This window comes from Gracilinanus agilis, chromosome 3 (genome assembly GCF_016433145.1).
Source record: "Gracilinanus agilis isolate LMUSP501 chromosome 3, AgileGrace, whole genome shotgun sequence".
Taxonomy (NCBI): domain Eukaryota; kingdom Metazoa; phylum Chordata; class Mammalia; order Didelphimorphia; family Didelphidae; genus Gracilinanus; species Gracilinanus agilis.
The window spans coordinates 331,362,319-331,384,646 of record NC_058132.1 but is presented as its reverse complement, the minus strand read 5'-3'; the positions used below and the strand labels follow the sequence as shown (position 1 = coordinate 331,384,646).

Here is a 22,328-nt window from a genome sequence, read left to right as displayed (position 1 = left end):
TGTATTTGAAAATAAAAAGAGGATATTATGTAATTGTATTAAAATGTAAAACCACTGGCTTATGCCATTTCAGTAGAAAATACATGTCGCAGATATTACAAACACTGCTCTGTCCTGGGCATACTTGATGTGACTGCTTATATAAGTCTAAAATTTTCTAGAGTAGTAGTTAGAGGGGCAGGGAAGTATTAGTGCATCACAATGGGGGGACTCAAGCTGTAACTAAATATGACTCTTTTATACATTTCAACAAAATTTCCAAAGTTTGGCACTTATTACTTACAATCTGCAGGTTTTTTTAAAGTATATAATTAAATTAAAATTTAAATAATTAAAAAATTTAAAACATAAGGTCACCTGTTTTTTTTTACTTATTAGGATGTCTATACACATTCTCCTTCCTTGCACAAAATTGGTGATAAGATTCAGCCTGTAGGGAAAGAGAATAAGGAGAAACATTCTAGCTATTTTCAGATATCTGAAGGGTTATCAAGTACAGTGGAACTAGATCTGTACAGTGGAAAGAACATAAGACTGACTGGAAATCAGGAGGTCTGAATTGTGCTTAGGAAGTAATACAAAGGATACTCTAAAGGTCTCTTCAAACAACTCTGATATCAGTTGCAAGACATGGGAGACACAGTCACAGGACTATCCAGCATGGCATGCCCATACCAAAGAATGTATTGTATTCTGTGAGCAAAGCAGAATTTCAGTAGCTCAAAAGAAATGTGAAATGTGCAAAATCAAAACCATCTCAATCCTAAATGTTCAAGTTATTTGTGCCTGACCTGTAGTAGAGCCTTCTGAACTCAATCAGACACACTTCTCAGACACAGTCAGACAAACTATACATTGAACTCAGTATAGTGAAGTCATTTTGGACCTCTTTGAATATGAAGGACAATTAACTTACTTTAAGAAAAGTCCCATTTATTCCTATGCTTTCTATGGTATTTTTAAACAGAAATGAATGTTGCATGTTGTCAAAAGCTTTTTAAGCAAAAATGATATAATCATATGATTTTTGTTGCTTTTGTCATTGACATCATCAATTATGCTTATTGCTTTCCTAATATTGTGCCAGCTCTGCATTCCTCCTATAAATACAGCTTCATTATTTAATGTTTGATTCTGATGATATATTGCTATAATGTTTTTGCCTAGTATTTTATTTGAGTTTTTGTATCAGTTTTCATTAGTAAAGTCCATCTGTAGTTTTCTCTGTTTTGAATTTCTCTGATTTAGGTTTAAGAATCATATTTGTTTCAGAGATTGAATTTGATAGAAATCTTCATTGCCTATTTTTTCAGTTTGGTTTTGTTGGAATTATCTTTAAATGTTTAGTAAAATTAATTCACTTGTAAATCTCTCTGGTCTTCAGTGAGTTTTTTCCTTTGGGTGTTCATTTATGACGAATTGTTTCCTTCTCTCAGACAAGATTATTTTGCTATTTTATTTCCTATTCTTTTAAGCTGGGCAATTTATATTTTTGCAGATATCCATTTAATTTAGATGATCAGTTTTATTGGCACATAGTTGGGTAAAATAGTTCTTAATTGCTTTAATCTCTTCATTGATGTAAATTTGTTTTGTTTTTTCATTTTGGAGACTGATTTTTTTGAAAAAATCAAATCAACTAACAACTTATCTATTTCCTTGTGCTTTTTAAAGATAGCACCTTGTTTTATTAGCTAAGTGCTATTGTTTTTTATTTTAAATTTTGTTTTCAATTTTCTTAATCGTTGATTTTCAAGATTTCTATTTTGGTGTTTAATTGTGGGAGAGTTTAATTTGTTGGCTTTCTAGGTTTTTTTAGTTGTAGGACTCGTTTGTTGACATGTGCTTTCTTTCATTTATATGTTTAGAGATAGAAAATTTCCCCTAACTATTTTGTCTATATCCCATCAATTTTGGTATATTATCTCATTGTTGTTATTATCTTTAATGAAATTATTGGTTGTTTCTATGATATGTTTTTTGACCCACTCATTCCTGAGGAATAAATTACTGTTTACAGTTAATTTCCAGTTAAGTCCCTTTATTGAGTATAATTTTTATTATGGTTCAATTTTTGGTTTCTGCTTTTCGGCAGCTCTTTGTGAAGTTTCATTATATGGTCAGTTTTCATGAAGTTGAGAAAGAGGCCTTTACTTATATTCCCATTCATTTTCTCCAGAGGTTCTAACATATATCACTTTTATAAAATTCTATTCAAGCCCTCAACTCATTTCTTATTTATTTTATGATTAGGTTTATTCAGGCCTCAAAGGGGAAAGTTAGAAATCTCCACTATTATAGTTTTATGGTCTTTCCTCCTATAATTCACTTAACTTTTTCTTTAAGAATTTGGATGCCTTGCCATTTGGTACATATCTGTTTAGTATTGAATGTCTATGGTATCTTTTAGCAAAATGTAGTTTCCTTGACAGTCTTTTAGCTATGTCTGTTTTTGCTTTGAGGTCATTATTGCTATATCCCTACCACTTCAACTGAAACATAATAGGTTCTATTCTAGCCCCTTATTTCTTTTCTTTTCTTTTTTAAGAATTTCCATCATTTATTGACAATGTCATGAACAGTTATACTAAAATGGCTATTATCTGGTATAAATCCATTGCTAAAAATGCACTTTTTAAATGTTTTTTAACCATTTGTTAATATTCATTTTTAACATGGTTACATGATTCATGCTCCTACTTTCCCCTTCACCCCCCACACTCCCCCCACCCATGGCTGATGCACATTTCCACTGGTTTTAACATGTGTCATTGATCAAGACCTATTTCCAAATTGTTGTTAGTTGCATTGGTGTGGTAGTTTCGAGTCTACATCCACAATCATGTCCACCTCAACCCATGCGTTCAAGCAGTTGTTTTTCTTATGTGTTTCCTCTCCTGCAGTTCTTCCTCTGAATGTGGGTAGCGTTCTTTACCATAAATCCCTCAGAACTCTCCTGTGTCATTGCATTGCTGCTGGTACAGAAGTCCATTATATTCGATTTTACCACAGTGTATCAATCTCTGTGTACAATGTTCTTCTGGCTCTGATCTTTCACTCTGCATCAATTCCTGGAGATCTTTCCAGTTCACATGGAATTCCTCCAGTTTATTATTCCTTTGAGCACAATAGTATTCCATCACCAGCATAGAAAGCGTGGGATCCAATAGCTTTATAACACAGTGTTACGAACAAAAGGAAATAAAAACCACATTTGTTTTGGTAACTCTGGGTATAAATATGCAAAGTATCCCAGATCTACCCTGTAGCATTGCTTTTTATTCAAAAACTTTGAGGGGACATTAAAAGTGTTCCAGATTACTACACAGAACACTATAAGTCATCTACAGTGTTTTATTTGTTATGATTGTTTGGATATTAGAGCTAAAAATGAGACTAAATCTTTTTAAAGTTTTATAGCTGGGAAAGGCACAATCTGTTTTTATAGTCCAGTTGATTTTAGAGATTGTCTAGCCCCTTATTTCAACTCTTTTGTGTCTTTCTGTTTCAAGGGTGTTTCTTTTAAACATGGTATTGGATTCTGATTTCTAATCTATAGGGGGCCAAACCTCTATATGATTTTTTGGGGTCCTGAGCGGCGTGGTGGCATAGGATGGTTAAAGCAGGAGAAAGAAAATGAGAACAACTAGACTAGTGGTTAGCCCATGCTGTTCCGAATTCTGCGGGCATCGAAGTTTATTATATATCTTTCTCCAGTAAAAAAAAGTCACAGTTGATAAGGGGCAATAAATCACGTATAATCCATTGAAGTCTAAAAGAATACAGATGCAAAGACAAATGGTCAAATTCCAAACCCCAATTCAGAGGGGATAATTCCAGGAGAGGAAATATCCCAGGGAGATGCTCACCAGTCAAATCCTAAAGGAGCCAGTTCTAATCTGAATATGCACTCTTATCTAATTAACATTTGTTAGGAAAGGAATCATTAACTCAGTAGATGCTGGTCTCCACTTCAAAGGTCTCCAATAAGAATTCTAAGAAAGGTGGGGATCAAAGACTGAGTCAAAAGAGGAGCCTCAGATTTTTATCTTAGATGGCCCATTCAGTCTGCATCCTGACATGCAGTGCAGGAAAATCATACACACAGTTTTACTTGCCGATGATTTTGTAATGGGATCCAGATAAAATATCTGTTACAGACTCTGTTTCTCTAAATGACTCCTAATAACCTTTTTGGAGGGATCAAGTTGATTTTGGATTAACCTACCTTCTGGTACCAGAGCCTTTTTGGGGCTCAAGTGACCAGGACCAAACACAAAGACTGCCTCAGCCTGGATTGGTCACGTAGGGAATCCAGATAACAGGCCCTAAATTTGATCCTATTTCTCCAAAGGTTTTACTACATAGAACGGCTTCCCACACTAATCCATTCTGCTCTCTCTATTTTATGGGTGAGTTCATCCCAGGCAAATTCATAGTTATCATTATTACTATGCATTTCCCTGTATACTATTTTCTTTTGTTTATCCTTTTCTCCCTCTATTTACCTTGTTCTTCCTAAAGTCTGTTTTGTTTCTAATCACTGCCTCCCTTAGTCTGCTTCCCCTCTTATCACTCTGTTCCTTTCTCTTATCTCCTTTTCTTCCTAATTCCCTGTTAAGTAAGATAGATTTCTATACCCAACTCCAGCTGACTTCATGTGTGTATATATTTATTCTCTTTTAATCAGTTCAGATGAGAGTGAGGTTCAAGCGTTGCCCTGCTCCCATTTTCCCCTCCATTATAAAGGTTCTTCCTTGCACAACTTTTTATGTGAGAGAATTTCCCCCATTCTTCTTTATCCCTTCCTCTCTCTTCTCCTAGTCCATCACTGTTTCTCATCCTATTTTTTTTTAAATCTAGCATAATTAACTCATACCCTCACTTTCTGTCTATGTTTATACTCCTTCTAACTGCCTCAATGATGATAGAGTTCTTAGGAGTTAAATGTATCATTTTCCCAAAAAGGAATATAAACAGTTTAATCATATTAAGTTCCTTATAAGTTCTCTTTCCTGTTTACTTTTTTATATTTCTCTTTAGCCTACTATTTGAAAGTCATATGTTCCATTCAACTCTATTTTTTTCATCGGAGTGCTTGGAAGTCCTCTATTTCATTAAATATTTTTCTTTCTGAAGGATTATACTCAGTTTTTTTTAATAGGTTATTCTTGGTTATAATCCTAACTCCTTTGCCTTCCAGAATGTCATACTTTAACCCTCCACTTCTTTAACTGTAAGCTATTAAATCTTGTTTGATATTGTCTGTGACTCCCTAATATATGAATGGTTTATTTCTGCTAGCTTGGAGTTTTTTCCCCTTGACCCAGGAGTTTTGGAATTTGGCTGTAATAGTTCTTAGATTTTTTCATTTTGGGATCTCTTTCAGCAAATAATCAGTAGATTCTCTAAGTTCCTGTTTTATTTCCTGGTTCATGGATATTAGGGCAGTTTCCCTCAACAGTTTCTTGAAATATGATGTCTAGGTTTTTTCTTTCATCATAGCTTATAGGTAGTCCAGTAATTAATTTATCTCTGATTGATCTATTTTCCAGGTAAGTTGTTTTTCCACTGAGCATTTTAACATTTTCTATTTTTTTCAGTCTTTTGGCTTTGTTTTATTATTTCTTTGATGCCTCATGAAGTCTTTAGCTTCCAATTTCTCAATTCTAATTTTTTAAAAATATTTTCTTCAGTTAGCTTTTATACCTTTTTCCCCAATTCTACTTTTTAGGATGTTCTTTTCACCACTGAGGTTTGGTCCCTCTTTTGTCATCTGACTAATTCTACTTAAGGTATTTCCTTCCATTATTTTGTACCTCTTTTACCAAGTTCTCAATTCTTGTTTCATAATTTTTTTTGCATCACTGTCATCTACTTTCCCAATTTTTCCTCTACTGCTCTTATTTGACTTTTTTGGAATCTCTTTTTTTCTTTCTTTAGTTCTTTCAGGATTTCTTCTAGGGCTTATGTCTTATCTACATTTTTTCTTGTGGGTTTGTTGAAGCTTTTTTGACATCAATATCTTCTAAGTTTGTATAGTAATCCTCCCTAGCATATGGTGACAGGGTAGCTTTTTATGGTATAGTGCCTTTTTCTTGTTGTTTGCTCATTTTTCCAACCTACTTTTGACTTTGAGCATTCTGTTAAATTTGGGTTCTACCCACATGAAGGTTGGGAGTAAACATTATCCCAAGATTTTAGGCTTTTGCACACTGATTTTTTCACAGCTACTTCTAGGGGTGTATAAGTTTTCAGTTCTTCCAAAACAGTGTGATATGGGGAGAGACGTGGTCACTGCTCTTCTGATCTGCACTCCAGTCACTTACCCACAAAGGTTCCTTGCTCCTTGCAATTGGAAGTATTAGTACTCCTCTCTGCCTGAAACTGATATATTCAAAACTCTTCCAGATGGGTAGAACCTTCCAGAATTTGTTCTCAGGCTATAGAACTTCAAAGATCCCAAGATCACCTTCACATTAAAGTTAGGTAACAGAATAGGATTTTAGTGAAATTAGTAATATAATCTTCCTAAAAACTAGTTTTATCTTGCTCAAAAAACCTGAGAGGCTCCACATTGCCTAAATGATCAAGAATGAGTTCTTGATTATCAAGGCCCTCCATAATTTGACTCCACCCTGTGTGTTCAGTCTTGTTTCCTCTGTAACACACACCTTTTAATCAGATTGTTCTCATCATTATCACACAGATAAAGCATGTTTATTCTTGCCTTTATATCTTTCATTTTGCTTTTCTTACCTATTCCACTCTAATTTATCCAAATCCTTCCCATTCTTTAAACCTAGCTATGTATTCTATAAAACCTTCCCTTATTACTCCAACTCACATTCATGTCCATGTCCTTTGCATTTCTTACTATCTTTGCACAAATTAGTCCTTGGCTATATTCATTTCTCTTACACTTTTTGTTGTTTTCTGTGTGCTAGTTTTGACTCTCTTCTGCTAGAATGTAATTTCCTTCAGGGGAGGGACCACATCTCTGACTTTTTATTATCCCCTCATAACACCTAGCATCATACTGACACACTCTTATTTGAGCATTTTATCCCTGTTTTATCCCTTATTAGTGCTTACTCATTTTTTTTTGTTTCTTCAAATCCCAGTATTTGAACTTTCAAAGTCTGTACACAATTCGTTTTTTCCCCAATAAGAAATTCTTATAAGTTCTCTATTTCATAAAAGGTTTTTCCCCCCTATAACATTATATTCTGAATTTCTGGATAAATTTTTCTTGACTGTAAACCTGTATCTTTATCCTCTGGAATATCCTATTCTAAGCTCTCTGCTTCATTAAAGTGAAGATTGCTAAATCACATGTAATCATGACTGTGATTCCTTAGAATTTGACTTCTTTTTCTGGCTTTTATGTAATATTTTTTCTTTGACCTGAAAGCTCTTGGTTTTGGTTATCATTTCCTGAGAGTTTTCATTTTAAAGTTTCTTTCAGGAAGCTACCAATCAATTCTTATTGAGAAGTTCTAAGATTTCTCAAAATAGGATGTTTAGCCTTTTTATTGGGGAGGGAGAGGTCATGACATTCAAGAGTTCAATAATTCTTCATCTTCCTGAAAATTTTTGGTCATTTCAGTTTTTTCCCCTTGATTATTCACTGTCTAACTCTCTCCCCTCTGGTTGCAGTTTCCTTTGGACCTCATCTCAGTATCTCATCCTTCTCCTATGCTAGGCAGTTTACCAGCCTAAGTCTCTGTCCCAGGTGACTTTGGAGGTGACAGAACTGGTGCCAGTTGGATGCTGAGCTCTTTCAAGCTCAGCAGAATACCCCATAGCATACCCTCCTCCTGCAATGATTTATTCCAGTGTCTTATCCCACTTCCTCTTTTCTTTTTCTTAGTTCTCTGGCTTAGTACTAGCAGTTCAGAGAGTTCTGCACACTACTGTTGTAGCTTTGATTTCTGTAGTTGGGTCTCTGAGAGTGGGGTACCTTGAGACTAGGGTGAGGTACAGTGAGGTGTTAACCTCTGTTTCAATAAGCAAATCAGTCATCGATAAGCATTCATTAGATGATTAATATGAGCCAAGCCACACTGTGCCAGGAATTCAAACACAAAAATGAAACACCTCAAAAAACCTGTGTTCTATTGACGGGAACAACATGTACACATATAAACTATATATTTTGTGTGTGTGAATATGTATGTATGTAGACATATATACACAGTGAAGTGCATATGTATGTGTGTGTATAAAATAAAGTAAAACAATAAAAATAAAGTATATAATATAAAATAAAATAAAGTAAAACAAAGCATTTTTAAGAAGGAAAGAGTCACTAAGGTGAATCAGTAAAGGCCTCATATAGTAGTTGGTACTTGAGTTGACCTTTGACGAAAACAGAATTCTACAAGTTAGAGAAAGGAGAGCATTATAGGCATAGAGGAAAGTTTGTGCCAAGGCATAGAGAAGCAAGATGGAATATCATGTTCGAAGAACAGCAGTAGGCCTATTTGGCTGGAAGCCTGAGTAGTAGAAGGGGAATGATGTATTGTAAGCATACAAAGGTAGCCAGACTGTACAGGGGTTTAAATGTCAAACAGAAAAATTTGTATTTTCACCTAGGGTCAATGGGGAACCACTGAAGATTCTTGAGTATGGAGTGCTATAATCAGACTACTACTTTAGAAATATCACTTTGCTAAATGAGTAGGGGATAGATTAGAGAGGGGAGAGGCTTGAGGCAAGGAAGCCTATCAGGTAGCTACTGCTATCAACTAGAAGAGAGGTGATGAGGGCAAGAATTATGGTGGTAGACATGTGAATGCAAAAGAGACAGGTTATGAACATTGTTGTGGAGGTAGAATCAAGAAGACATGGCACTGATTGGATATGGGATATAGTGTAATAAGAAGGGGATGACTACTGCGTGGGAGAAGAAAGAAGGTTAGAATTAGGCCAGCCCCAGGGGATGTAGGCCTGGGTACAGGATGTGGATGCACCAGGGATCCTGCACCCAAACTGGCAAAGAGATAGGTGAAACTCTGTCTTGCTAGCAGAGCCAAGCTCCTTTAAGTTCAAGATTCTATAGCCCTGCCCTGAGAAGGCAGTAATTCCTATTGGTAAAGGATGGAGTCAAACAGGAAGGAGAAATGGCACTTCCTGAACCCAACTGCTAATGGAGTTGACAAGCCATAGCCCCTTTAGAATGTCCAGACAGCTGATCTCACTTGGCCTATGATAAAGTAAGGAAATGATTTTAGGTTCTTAGGCTTAGAGGTTTAAGGGGTTTATTGATGATAAAGGTATTAGATGAATTGGGATTGGAAAGTGGGTGAGGTAATCTAAGAACCTGTGCCTGCTAACTTTCTAAACTAATCCAGAACACTGAAGGTCTTCTTGTGGAGTAGAGGATAAGAATGGCTTGGGGCCAGACTTAATTCTGATGTGCTTCGCTGTTGACTCAGGGCTGACCAGCCCTGGGCCAGATGGTGTTGTCTTCTTGTCTTAGATATATATATATATATATCAACATATTTGTGTGTGTGTGTGTGTGTGTATTTTTACCCCTAAAGGATAATTGGATTTGCCAGATGGGTTGTTAGTATTCGGCCACCTATAATAGTTAGAGCCTACCTGCCCAAGGGGAAAACTAAACCCACTTTCCACCTCCCTCCTTCCCTCCAAAAGGTAAAAGGAGAAGTGAAAGCAGGAGTCTGGGAGCCTTCTTACACCTCACCTGCCACACCTCAACTGCCAGACTGGCACCTGCTCCTGTCTCATGCCAAGTTCTGTATTCTAAACTGGGCAACTGTTGGTTTGCATCCATGCAAAACATGGCTGCAAGATTTTACAGACTACAGTAGAAAGTGAGAGTAAAGAATCATCAATAACTACAAAGTTGCAAGTGTGATTGATTAGAAGAGTGGCTGTGCCCTCAATAGAAGCAGAGAAATTAAGGAGGTTTGTGTCTATAATGAAGACTGTTTGGGACACATTGAGTTTAGTATTAGCTGTCTGATGGACATGCAGGACTAGAGTCTAGGACTGGCATAAATAGATTTGGAAGTATCCTGCACAGAATGCATTGGAGGAAAATGAGACTATGGAAAGAAATAACAGTTAGCAGACAATTATAATCAAAGTTGAAGTGATGCTGTGTATTTATGCTGTGAATAAAGATAAAGACACAAGAAACACTGCAAAAAGACTTGTCAAGATATGAGAGCTATTTAGATGAGAACATTGAATTGTGTAACATAAGAATAAAGGACAAAGAAGAGTTACAAGTTGCATTAGCTCTCTTGATAACAAAATATATTTGTCCTAACTATTTCTCACTTATTTTTCTTTTTTTGTTTGTTTTATTCCAGGTTACCGTCTTACTCATGGAAAAATGGATTTTTCTAACCCTTGGAAAACTCAGCTCTCACAACACTTATACTTTAATTTAAGTCATCTAACTTCCATTTCAATGTCATAGAACTTGTTGAAGAACTAATACTAGATATTTTCTTTTAAAAAAAACTTCAAAATGTCTTCATGAATTATTATGACATAGCTGTTTTGTCCAAGAGAGTTGAGACAAGCAGCAGATGATATGCCCAGGACTGGTATCTTCTATAATGTCACTTTTCATTCAGACTCACTTGTGCACTAGCTACTGTATCTTGGCATCATATCCACCTTCAAGTTTTGTTATCTTTTGCAAAAAAAAGGAAAATTACTGCCCAACATTAGCAAGTTATTACTAAAACCTGAATGTCAAATATGTATAAAGCCTAGGTGAAGAAACTAGGACATCTAAGTTGAACTTGTTGTTTGTGAATTAGAACTCCACTAAGTGGACTTTATGTTATGGCAGCAGCCTACAGACTTGTGGTTAGCACTGTGAACTATTACAACAGTGTTGTCATAGATCGGCGCTTTCAGCAAGCCATACATTATTGCACTGGAACTTGCCAGACCTTCAAACATGGAATTGACTGTATTGTGGTACATCATAGTGTTTGTGCAGAGCTCTTGCATATCCCTGTCTCTGGAATCAAAAATGCAGCACACACTCCTATGTTTCTACCTGGTGAAAATGGTCTTTCCTTGGCTGAGAGTGAAGAAAACCATCAAACTCTTCCTGGTATACCTAAGGTCAAGAAGGTATCTGTGGTGCAAAACACCTGCAACCTAAAAGACATTGCAGGAGAAGCAATCAATTTTGCCAGTGGAAAAATCAAAGAATTTTCCCTTGAAAAACTTAAGAACTCTAACCATGTGACTTACAGAAAGGGAAGAAAAGTTAAGAGTGATTCTTTTAATAGGAGGTCAGTTGATTTTGACCTTATCTTTGGTCATTATGGCAATGATGGGAACTATCCATCATTTGGTTTACTCCGGAGTTCCTCACTTGAGGAAAAACCTATGCCCCATAATAATTCATTTGAAACAAACATTGCTTCCTTGTTTCTCCAAAATTTATCTGAAGAGAATCTGATTACCCAAATATTGGAAAAACATAAGCTGGATAGCCCTTCTTCTGGGACAGACATAAAAATGTGCTTAGATATCTTGCTCAAGTGCTCTGAGGACTTGAAAAAATGCACAGACATCATAAAGCAATGTATAAAAAAGAAATCAGGGAGCAGTATCAATGATGTAAGTAGTCATGATTCATTTTCAAGCTCTGAAACTATCTATATGAATGTAATGACCAGGTTGGCTTCCTATCTTAAAAAAATACCATTTGAATTCATGCATTCTGGACATACTGAGACTACAGATTTAACTGAATTCATAAGTAACTTGCCAAACTTACAGCCAGCTCCCTTCTCTCCAATATTCGGCACTGAACAACCTCCCAAATATGAGGATGTTGTCCAATTAGCACCAGAAACAGAGCAATTCCATTCAGTTGAATTTGAAGAAAACAAGCATGATAGTATTAAAACTGGAACAATTAAATCTATTCATACTAACCCCCAAAAAGGTCCTTCAAATTCCTTGCAAAATTTAGAGCTAAATGATCCCAGAACTACAGAAGCTATCCAACTTAAACCACAGTCTTTAACTATTAATCTTCTAGAAGATGTTTCTTCTACTGACTTCATGGAAACTCTTTATATTGAGGAAGAATCAGATGGGAGAAAAGTGTCTGATAAGACAAAAAGGACTGAAAACAGTTTTAATCAGGAATCTTTAGAAATGAACAAAGCTAAAGCAGAATTTACACACCATAAAACCAAACGTGAAAAATCCCCTGCCTTGGTACAAGCTGAAACTGTTGGCAACATCTTTGAAAAGACAATTTTTGCTTTATCTAAGGAGGATCCTACACCCAAAGTCACTAAAATTGAAGAGGGAGAACATATAGATATCATGAAAACTAATAATCAGGAGGAGATAGATAAGCTATTATTGGATTTGGAATGTTTTTCACAGAAAATGGAAAATACACTAAGGGAGCCTCTCGCCAAGAGTTGTGACATTAATTCTTTAAACAATCATAATCCTTTGGTTGGACAGATACCTTTGGATCTTGACCCCAAATCTAATGACTCTTCACTCTCAGAAAAATATCCTTCTTGTTTGACAAGAATCATTGAAACCAATGGACATAAAATAGAGGAAGAGGATCGTGCTCTCTTGTTGCGTATCCTAGAAAGCATTGAAGACTTTGCTCAAGAACTAGTTGAATGCAAGTCAGGCAGAGGGAGCTTATCACAAGAAAAGGAAATGATGCAAATTTTGCAAGAAACTTTGACAACTTCCTCACAGACTCGATCATCAGTATGTCAAAGCCATACAGGTGATAAAGCCAAAGATAGTACTGCCATGGTTTTGATTCAGCAAAGCCCTGAGGTAATCAAGGTAAGACCAACACCAAAGAAATACTTGAAAAGCAAATGCACATGAAAAAAAGCTTTGTTTGACTATATCAGTTTTGTTCTACTGGGAAAATGCCTGCTTTATTTTATTTTATTTATTTTATTTTTTTTAAACCCTTAACTTCTGTGTATTGGCTCCTAGGTGGAAGAGTGGTAAGGGTGGGCAATGGGGGTCAAGTGATTTGCCCAGGGTCACACAGCTGGGAAGTGTCTGAGGCCAGATTTGAACCTAGGACCACCCGTCTCTAGGCCTGACTCTCAATCCACTGAGCTATCCAGCTGCCAGGAAAATGCCTGCTTTACATTAGTAATGGTTTAACTAACTTCAACTTGTGAACCAAGTGTTGATGTATGTTTTCCAACTATGCAAGGCTCTCCAAGTGATACAAAAGAAGTCTAAGACATGGTCCCTGCATTTGGGGAGTTAAAAATCTATGTAAAGCTAAAATGGACAAAACAATTAGAAAACAATATATTGCTGAACAGTGAGTGTGGTCTTTACTTGTAGGAGGTACTATTTAGACTAATTCCTGGAAATGGGTAATAGGTCATAAATTAGAAGAGAAGAAAGGCAGAGAAAGCAGAAAATATTTCTCATCACAAAAAAATGTTACAATGAGTCTTACCATTCTTTACACTGTTAACACTTGGAATATTTAATATTATCAAATGTATGCCTAACTATTGTACCATCACTATTTGGGAAATTTTGGAAAAAGAAATGGAAGGGACTTATCTTCATCTTTAACATTTCTTATATTAAAAAATATCTTTTCATTCTACCAGTGGTGGAAGTGAAGGAAATGTTGCTCCAATTTGTCTTTTGGCAGGTTTTGAACAGTTTACACTGAGTAAAGATGCAGTATTAGGATGTTCCTTCTACCTTCCTCTTCTGTGTGACTTTTTTCTTCCCTTTTTTCCTCTTATTTCTCCATTTCCTTCCCTTCTCTTTTTGTTTTCCCCTTATTCTCCCTTTCCCCCAAATCCAAAGTAGCAAATGACTGGGGCACTGGATTCTTAACCTTTTTTATGCCAAGGACTTATTGGGCAATCTGGTAGAGTAAATGGTACCCCTTCTCACAATAATATTTTTAAATGCATAAAATAAAATACATAGAATTACAAACAAATTATATTAAAATACAGTCATCAAATTTTTAAAAAACAGATTCATGGCCCTCTTATAATAGACTCTCAAGGACTCCATGGACCTCAAATCAACTATCTACACTATGGAGATCAAAACTATTCTAGTCAGTGTTAGAATAAGTAATAAAACTGCCAGTCATTTCTGACTCTTCTTGACTCCATCTGGGGTTTTATTAGGGAAAAATAATATTTTCTTCTCAAGCTCATTTTACAGATGAGGAAACTCAGGCCAACAGGATTAAGTGATTTGCCCAGAATAACACAGCCAATACATATTAGAGGCCAGATTTGAATTTAGGTCTTTTTGATTCTAGGCCCAGCACTCTATATAGTATGCCACATAGCTGCCTCAAAATAGTATCAGAGGTTATTTATTCTCACCCCTTTATTTTGCAAATGGAGAAAATTGGCAAGAGACATACTGAGTTAATTATAGAGTAAGTTCTAAAACTTGAGTCTTTCCAGTCCTTTGCAGGGTACCATGTTATCACTTTTCTGATTTCTTTTATTTCCCATCGTAAACCTTACAGTTTATCACACCCACTACACAGTGTGTCTTTTTGAAGCTTAGAAAGTAGGAAAAGATTAAGTGCTAAGAATACAAATGCAAAGAAGCAATGAAAGATAATATGTTCTAAAGTAAAATTTAAAATTCAGGAATTTTTTACATGTAAATTACTTTCATCATTTAAAGTATTTAGTTATTAACTGTAAAATTTTTCCTTTCTTTTTTTTTTTAATCTTTACCTTCTGCCTTAGAATCAGTAACTACTGTGTATTAGTTCCAAGGCAGAAGAGTGATAGGGGATAAGCAATGAGGTTAAGAGACTTACCCAGGGTCACAAAGCTAATAAGTGTCTGAGGTCATATTTGAACCCAGAACCTCCAGTGTCTAGGCCTGTCTCTTCATCCACTGAGCTACCTAACTGCCTCTGTAAACTTGTTTCTTATGAAAATCTTGGTTCTTTTAGTAAGACATGAGGAAAATGAAACTTTAAGTGCCACATTTTTAAAAGCTGAGATAACTAATGCCATGACCCATGTGTAAAAGATATTCGTATATAAGATGGAACTTTGGCCATAAATACTAGTTGTAATATATATTTTGTAGGAATTCTTGCCCAGGGGTGACCAATCTTGTTAAACTATTCAGGTATGTATTATGAAAGAGAGGAAGAAGGCAAATAATTTAAGAAGGTTAAATAAGTATCTACCTGAAAAAACATAGAACTACCAAAGTAGTTATAATAAGGGCCTTTAAACTGAGAAGATACACAGAAGGTCAGAATGCTGCATGCCTAAATAGATTTTTGGAAAGGGGGAAGGGCTCATGCCCTGCCATTCACTTGGGAAATGCCCTAGCCACAACCTACAATGACTGGAAGAGGCCTAAATGCAATAGCCAAAGCCTCCGGTGCCTGGGAATAATCTAGATTCCAAAGGAGAAATTTAAGAAAACAAAAAGGGTACCTAAGACTTGATTATATCTACTAATCTTACCTGAAGTGATCTAGAGGTGCTTGAGGGTTAAGTGTTCAATCTAAGACTAGGGTCAGTCAAGGGGTTTCTTGAAACAGGTTGTCAGGGACATGGGTTAGTTAGGGGTTTCATAAAACAAGGTTGTCAGAGAATATGAGAACCCAGATATCATTTCTAGGACCAGAAGAACAAACTTTTAATAAGGTAAAATAGTATGGTCACTTGTTTAAAGGACATTTTAGGTCTCTGGAATGTTATTATAAGTATGATAAATGAAAAGTGTGAAAGATCAAAGTATAGACAACCACAACCCCCCCAAAAAACTACTTATGACCTAGAAACCTGACTTTTTGTTTAGAAGCCCTTAGTTTTTTCTTCCCCTAGCCTAATGAGCTCTTGCCTTAGTCTTCTCTACCATTCAACTTCGATCATACCTTTGGTCTGATATCCTCCATTTTTAACTCAATAGTAAAATTTGAAACTGAAAAAAAACCTTAGATGTTTTCAAATTAATCTCAACTCCTAAAATTTCTTTGACACCAAAACTTAGTCTTTCTTCCACAAGACTACCCATCAGATATTTGAGGATAGCAGTCCTGTTTCCACTAAATATCTTTTTTCCAATCCAGTCTAAACATCCCCGGTTCTTTACATCATTCCTTATTGTATTCCAAACAATACTTACCACATACCTTCTTGAGACCCTAAAACCTTTCCTACTTAGGTAAACAGATACTTTAGGTTCCTTTTCTTCCCACTTTAAGAAATAGACAGTAATAGGGAAATGTATGCTGTGTACAAGGATGGGGAAACTTCTCTGCATAGGCAATAGTTTTTCAGTGTTGCTCCAAAAATATGATACACAAACCTAAACCCAATGTTCTAGATGAGGTTTAACAGAGTAATGTGAAATTTTACCATTTTGTATGTTCTTGATGAGAGAAAACAAGCAAAATAGGAATTATATTTATTTTCTAGCTCTCTGTCATCTGTTGTAGTTATTCAGTTCCCTCTTCCCTTGACCTCCGAAACAATGGACCTACCCTATTTTATAAAGGTGTTTTGTTATCCTTAGAATTATTCAGAGCTTTAGGATTTTTGATTTCTTAAAGTATCCTGCTACTTTTTTGATTTGACCTCATATCTATACATATATGCATGTATGTGTGCGTATATATATACATGTATTTATGTGTATACGTATATTTTTTCAATCTTCTGTGTATGTTCTTTTCAAACTTGAGCTTAAATGAATTTCTTATTTATTTTGTTCTCTTTAGACATTCCTTTGTCTATTATAATCACCACTCATTCCTCGCCAAAATATAAACCTGAGTTACCTGCACCATAAGCTTTCACTTCTAAGCACATGCTTCTAAATTCCTGTCAATTCAGTTATACAACTTTGCCAGTTAGTTTCCCCCCACAAAGTTATATTATCTAAACTCAGAGTAAGCCCTTGTTACTGCACAGCAATTCTTTTATTATTGTCTAATTGACTATCATATTTTCCACAGTTGTTTCAAACCTCCTATTCTTTCCTCGAGTCTCCAAAACCATCTTTCTCCTGATCCTTCCAAAGGATGGCAACTCCTAATTTCCTGAGAAAGTAAAGGCCCAGTTCTACCCTATTCCTTCATCTCAAAAAATGTCCTCCAGGGGGCAGCTGGGTAGCTCAGTGGAGTGAGAGTCAGGCCTAGAGACAGGAGGTCCTAGGTTCAAACCCGGCCTCAGCCACTTCCCAGCCGTGTGACCCTGGGCAAGTCACTTGACCCCCATTGCCCACCCTTACCAATCTTCCACCTATGAGACAATACACTGAAGTACAAGGGTTTAAAAAAAAAATGTCCTCCATTCTCTTCTCCTTTTATCTCCTTCAAAAAGGTGATCTTCCTGGCAAGGAAAGCCCCCTCACTGGTGCCCTTTATTTTGCCTCTCCCCCACTCCTCAAAGAACTTGCTTATTCTCTCTCTCTCTCTCTCCCCCGCTCTCTCTTTTTCTCTCTCCCCCCCCCTTCCTCTCTCCCTCCCTCCCTCCCCGCCTTTTAAGCCCTTACCACCTGTCTTAGAATTAATACTAGGTATTGGTTCCAAAGCCGAAGAATGGTAAAGGCTTGGCAGTGGAGGTTAAGTGACTTGCCCAGAGTTACACAGTTAGGAAATGTCTGAGGCCAATTTGAACCCAGAACCTCCTATTTCTGCTCTTGGCTCTCTCCACTGAGCCACCTACCTGCCTCCCTTATTCTCTCTTAATTATATTCAATCTCTACTTATCCACTGCTTACTTCCGTGATATTTATAAACATGCCCACATCCCTAACCTTAAAATACCTTTATCTAACATCACTTATACTTTTTAGCTGTTATTGTATAAATGTATTGATATGTCCCCTCCCTTTTTAACAGTCCCCTAGAAAAAGCTGACTACACTTACCTCCACTCCTTTCACTCATTTTTCAGAACTTTCATTATTACTAATAACTCCACCTTTCAATAGAAATTGTTCCATTTAAGCTATTCATCTCTTAATTGCTAAATCTGATAACCTTTTCTCTGTCCTTTTTCTTGACCCCTCCATATCTTTTGACACGGACACCCTCTACTCCTGGATACTCCCTCTTGCCTTGACTTTCATGACACTCTTCCTGGTTATCCCCTTCCCTCTAGGACAGGGGTTGGCAACCTTTTTGGCCGTGAGAGCCATAAACGCCACATTTTTTAAAATGTAATTTCGTGAGAGCCGTACAGTGCTCACAGTGCACGCTCCTGTAATAGCGCCTGAAAAAAAAATTGACTTTATGGCTCCTGCAGAAAGAGCCATATGTTGCCAACCCCTGCTCTAGTACCTTTCCTTTTTAGACAGCTGTGTTGAATGGTGATCCATGTCTCATCCCTTAACAATAAGTAATAAGCTCATAAGATTCAGTCCTCTTTTCTGTTCTTATGTTTCACCAAACCTTCTGTTGGCAATATTCTCAGTTTTCAGTTGTCATTTATTTGTAGATTGCTCACAAATCTATATATTCCTAACTTCTCTTCTGAATTTCAGTTCCACATTTATTGTTGCATGCTAGACTTCTCTACCTGATTATTCCATAGGTGTTGTCCAACTCAGCAGGTCTTACACAGTACATATTATCTGTACCCTCTTATGCTTATCCCTTCTCCATATATCCCTATTTTTATGGAAGTCACATCCTTCTAGTCCTACAAGTTCTTAGCACCAGAGTCATCCACTCTTCATTACACACTCTTCTCTTATTCCCTATGATGGGCCAGACTTAACTGAGAACAGTTAAGGTTCAAGAATGGAATAATATGAGACACTCACCAATCACTTGACAATTGTAAAGGAAGCTTATTTAGCCTTTGAAAGACTATTCAAGAAGAATAGGTTTATGTAGAAACAAGCCGCCCCCCTCATTTCCATAGAGAAACTGTCTGATCAAAACACTGCTGACTTTTGTGACAGTGACAAATCTATTAGGTATCAATGATGCGGCCTCCTTCAAGGCTGGCATTTTTATGCCATTGGTGACTAAAATTTCATGTTCGTAGTTTGAGCCCTCATTGAGTCCACTGGACTAATCAGCTATCGGGGATAGCAACCCTACCTTTTAAGGGAAAACTGACCTGATTCCAAGTTATCTTTCCAGATTTATTACACACACACACACACACACACACACACACACACACACACACAGTGATCCAGCCAAAATGATCTATTTTGTGTTTCCTAAATTCATCATCACCTACTTCCATGCCTTTCTACATTATGCCCCTCATTTATGCTGCCTCCTCCCTTCCAATTCAATATATGTAGGCTCCTTTGATGCTTAGTTCTGGTGTAAAATTAACAAGCATTTATTAAGTGCCTACTATGGTCCAGGCACTATGCTAGATAATTCTAGGAATACAAAGGACAAGTCCCTCCTCTCAAAAGAGCTCACATTCTAAGGGGAAAGAAAACATGCAAACAACTATGTACATACATGAAATATACAGAGTAAAATTGGGAGTTAATAATCCCAGATGAAAGGCACTAGAGTTAAGGGGAACTAGTAAAGGCTTCTTGCAAAAGACAAGATTTTAGCTTAGACTTGAAGGAAATCAGAAAGGGTGTTTAAGGAGGGAGAACATTCCAAACATAGAGGACAGTGAAAAGGCAAGTAATTGGAAGATGGAGTGTCTTGAGCAAGGAAACCAATTTCATTGGATCCCAAAATATATGTATGAGAGTAAGTATAAATAAGGAGACTGGAGAGGTAAGAAAGGACCAGGTTATGAAAATCTTTAAAAGTTAAAAAAAAACTTTATATTTTATTTTATTATTTTTTATATTTATGTTAATATAATTATATTATTATTTTATTCTGGAGGAAAGAGAGAGAGCCACAAGAATGTATTGAGTGAAGGACTGACATGGTCAGACAGCTTTTTAGAAAGATAACTTTGGCATCTTAGTGAAAGATGGAATGAAGTGGGAAGAGACTTAAAACAAGGAAATCATCCTGAAGGCTATCACAATAGATGTTGCAAAGGTAGAATCAGAAACATTTTGAAAAAGATTAGATATGGGAGATGAGAGGGAATAATGAATCAAGGATAACCCCTAGGTTGTCAGCCTCAGTGACTGGGAGAATGGTGGTGCCCTTGACCATAATCGGGAAGTTTGGAAAGGGGAGAGGATTTGAAGAGAAATATAATGATTTCTGTTTTAGACTAGTTTCATTTTGTCTTTATATCCCTAACACTGCTTTTGCATATAGTATATGATTAGTAAATGTTTATTGAAGTGAAATGGATAACTAGTTTTTATATTAATTTTTACACATAGTGTTTTTTAACTGAGTTTTAGGTTCCTGAATTCCATTTGTAATTCTAGAAAATAGAACAAATTTATTTTGAACAATTCTCTCTCTTACCCAGAACTTATATTTAGATATTTTATGTGGTCAATATAGTGGTCAGTTCATCTTGCAGAAACGTAATTACAAATGATGTTTGCCCTCTTCTTTTTTAAGCCACAAAGTCAGTAAGAGGTCTGTTTACTTTCTTCTTTGGGTCTTCAAAACAATCAACCACCATATCTGGAAGGATCTAATATACCCTTCTCATAAGTACAAGCTTCTCAGATATGAAGTTTTTTGTAGCACTTTTTTATAGAAGCATCTAAGAAACCATCCCTTCACAGTTTCCTTTATGAATTGAATCATTTTCATCTGCACTAAATCTTCTTTCAGCTTACTACTTTTTTCACATAATTTAAATTTTCTACTACTTAGCTTGAATTGCCTAGTCACTGGTCTCTGTTTCGTTTTTTGTTCTAGCTTTATTAACTAACTTCTATAAGATTGCCTTTTTTTGTACTAAGTTCTCTGGGGGTATCTCAGCTAGTTTTAACTGAAACTAATGAATGACTTTACAAGTTGGTTTTTAAAGAGTCAGATTTATTTTTTAATGTCTATATAGATTTAGATATATATAGATTACATATATACACAGATATAGATTACACATATTAATCATTTTAAAGTTATTTTGCATATGTAAACTCATTCACAAGTTAAATGTATAGATTATAAATTTCCTCTCTATTACCACCTTGCCTCTCTTATAAGATCCATTTCTTTCACTTTATAGAATCCAAAGTCTTAGTGGAAAATTATTCCTTTTAATAAAGCATGCTTTAGAAATGCTTTTGTGTATGACACTTTCAAGGAATTATTAACAACTTTAGCTTCCCGGGCCTCTTGAAGAGCTTTCTTGAGGATTATTTTCCAGCAATACTATGTCAGTAGTATAGTACTGCTTTTTGTTTTTTACCATACTTTCCCTTGTGCTTTTATGTGACTGCACATGTTTCAATGTAGATTTTAGTATTCCTTAAAATGCTTGGCCTTCCATACCAATTGCATGTGCATTATCTCTTAAAATCATTGAAGTGTATTCTTTAAGAGCTACAACTTTTGCCCATTTCCTTGGAACAGTATCCATTCTTAAAGATTGCAGAATTAATAACACAGTATAAAAGAGCCATGAAATGTATGCATAGTCTGAAATCTGACACTCATCTAACAGGAACTTAAACTCAGTTCAAAAACACTGTAAAAAAGAATGTCAAAACTGATTATCCATTTCATTTCTATCCATTCAGCACAATCTGGTTTCATCTGTTCTCTAGCTATGATGTTTTGACCATACTGTCAGTAGAAACACTCACATGACTACTGTTGTTACAGTATGAATCAATATCAAATTATTGCTTATTCCAAGTAATGTTTTTAAATGAATTTGTTTTGTTATTTACAACAACATCTGTAAACATTTGGAAAATAGTAATATAGGTGGGGAGTTCCTAAATGAAAATCAAAATTATAATCTTTGGAATTCATAAAAAAATCAAAGATCCCTTGCAATAACTCCACAGCCACAAACTCAACCTAGAAATCAGCAGCTCACAGGACAGGAACCACTACCATACCCCAAATCCAAGACACTATCCCTGATGAAATAGTCCTAGAAGATACAGATAACCAACTTGGGCATCTCCCATTGGTTTAGTAGTTTTACTATCAACTTGGAAGTATTCATCAGAAAAGCATCTTTGCTTTTATCAAGAAATTATTCATATTAGATGGTCAGGACCCTTTGTCCTATCTTATTCCATACTCCTGTTCTACTAGGATCATTTAGAACTATAAATCCAACCTAGCAAAAATTACCTATCTTCTCAGCGTTCTCTATTCAATCAGAATTTTAACATTTTAGAATTTGGAGGGATATTAAACATAACCTAGTCTAAGGGTTTTAACCTGCTGCTTTTTCCAAGATTTTTGTAATTATT

The 22,328-nt window shown here is 35.9% G+C and overlaps 1 protein-coding gene across 1 annotated transcript in view; it reads left to right on the top strand.

Annotated features, from left to right (window-relative positions):
• The first annotated feature begins 10,830 nt into the window (after window positions 1-10,830).
• Window positions 10,831-22,328, top strand: part of PPP2R3A (protein phosphatase 2 regulatory subunit B''alpha) — a 142,625-nt gene continuing 131,127 nt past the window's right edge. The window contains exon 1 of the mRNA XM_044669992.1: window positions 10,831-12,834. Coding sequence (XP_044525927.1) covers window positions 10,831-12,834 — 2,004 coding nt within the window. The remainder of the gene's footprint in view (window positions 12,835-22,328) is intronic.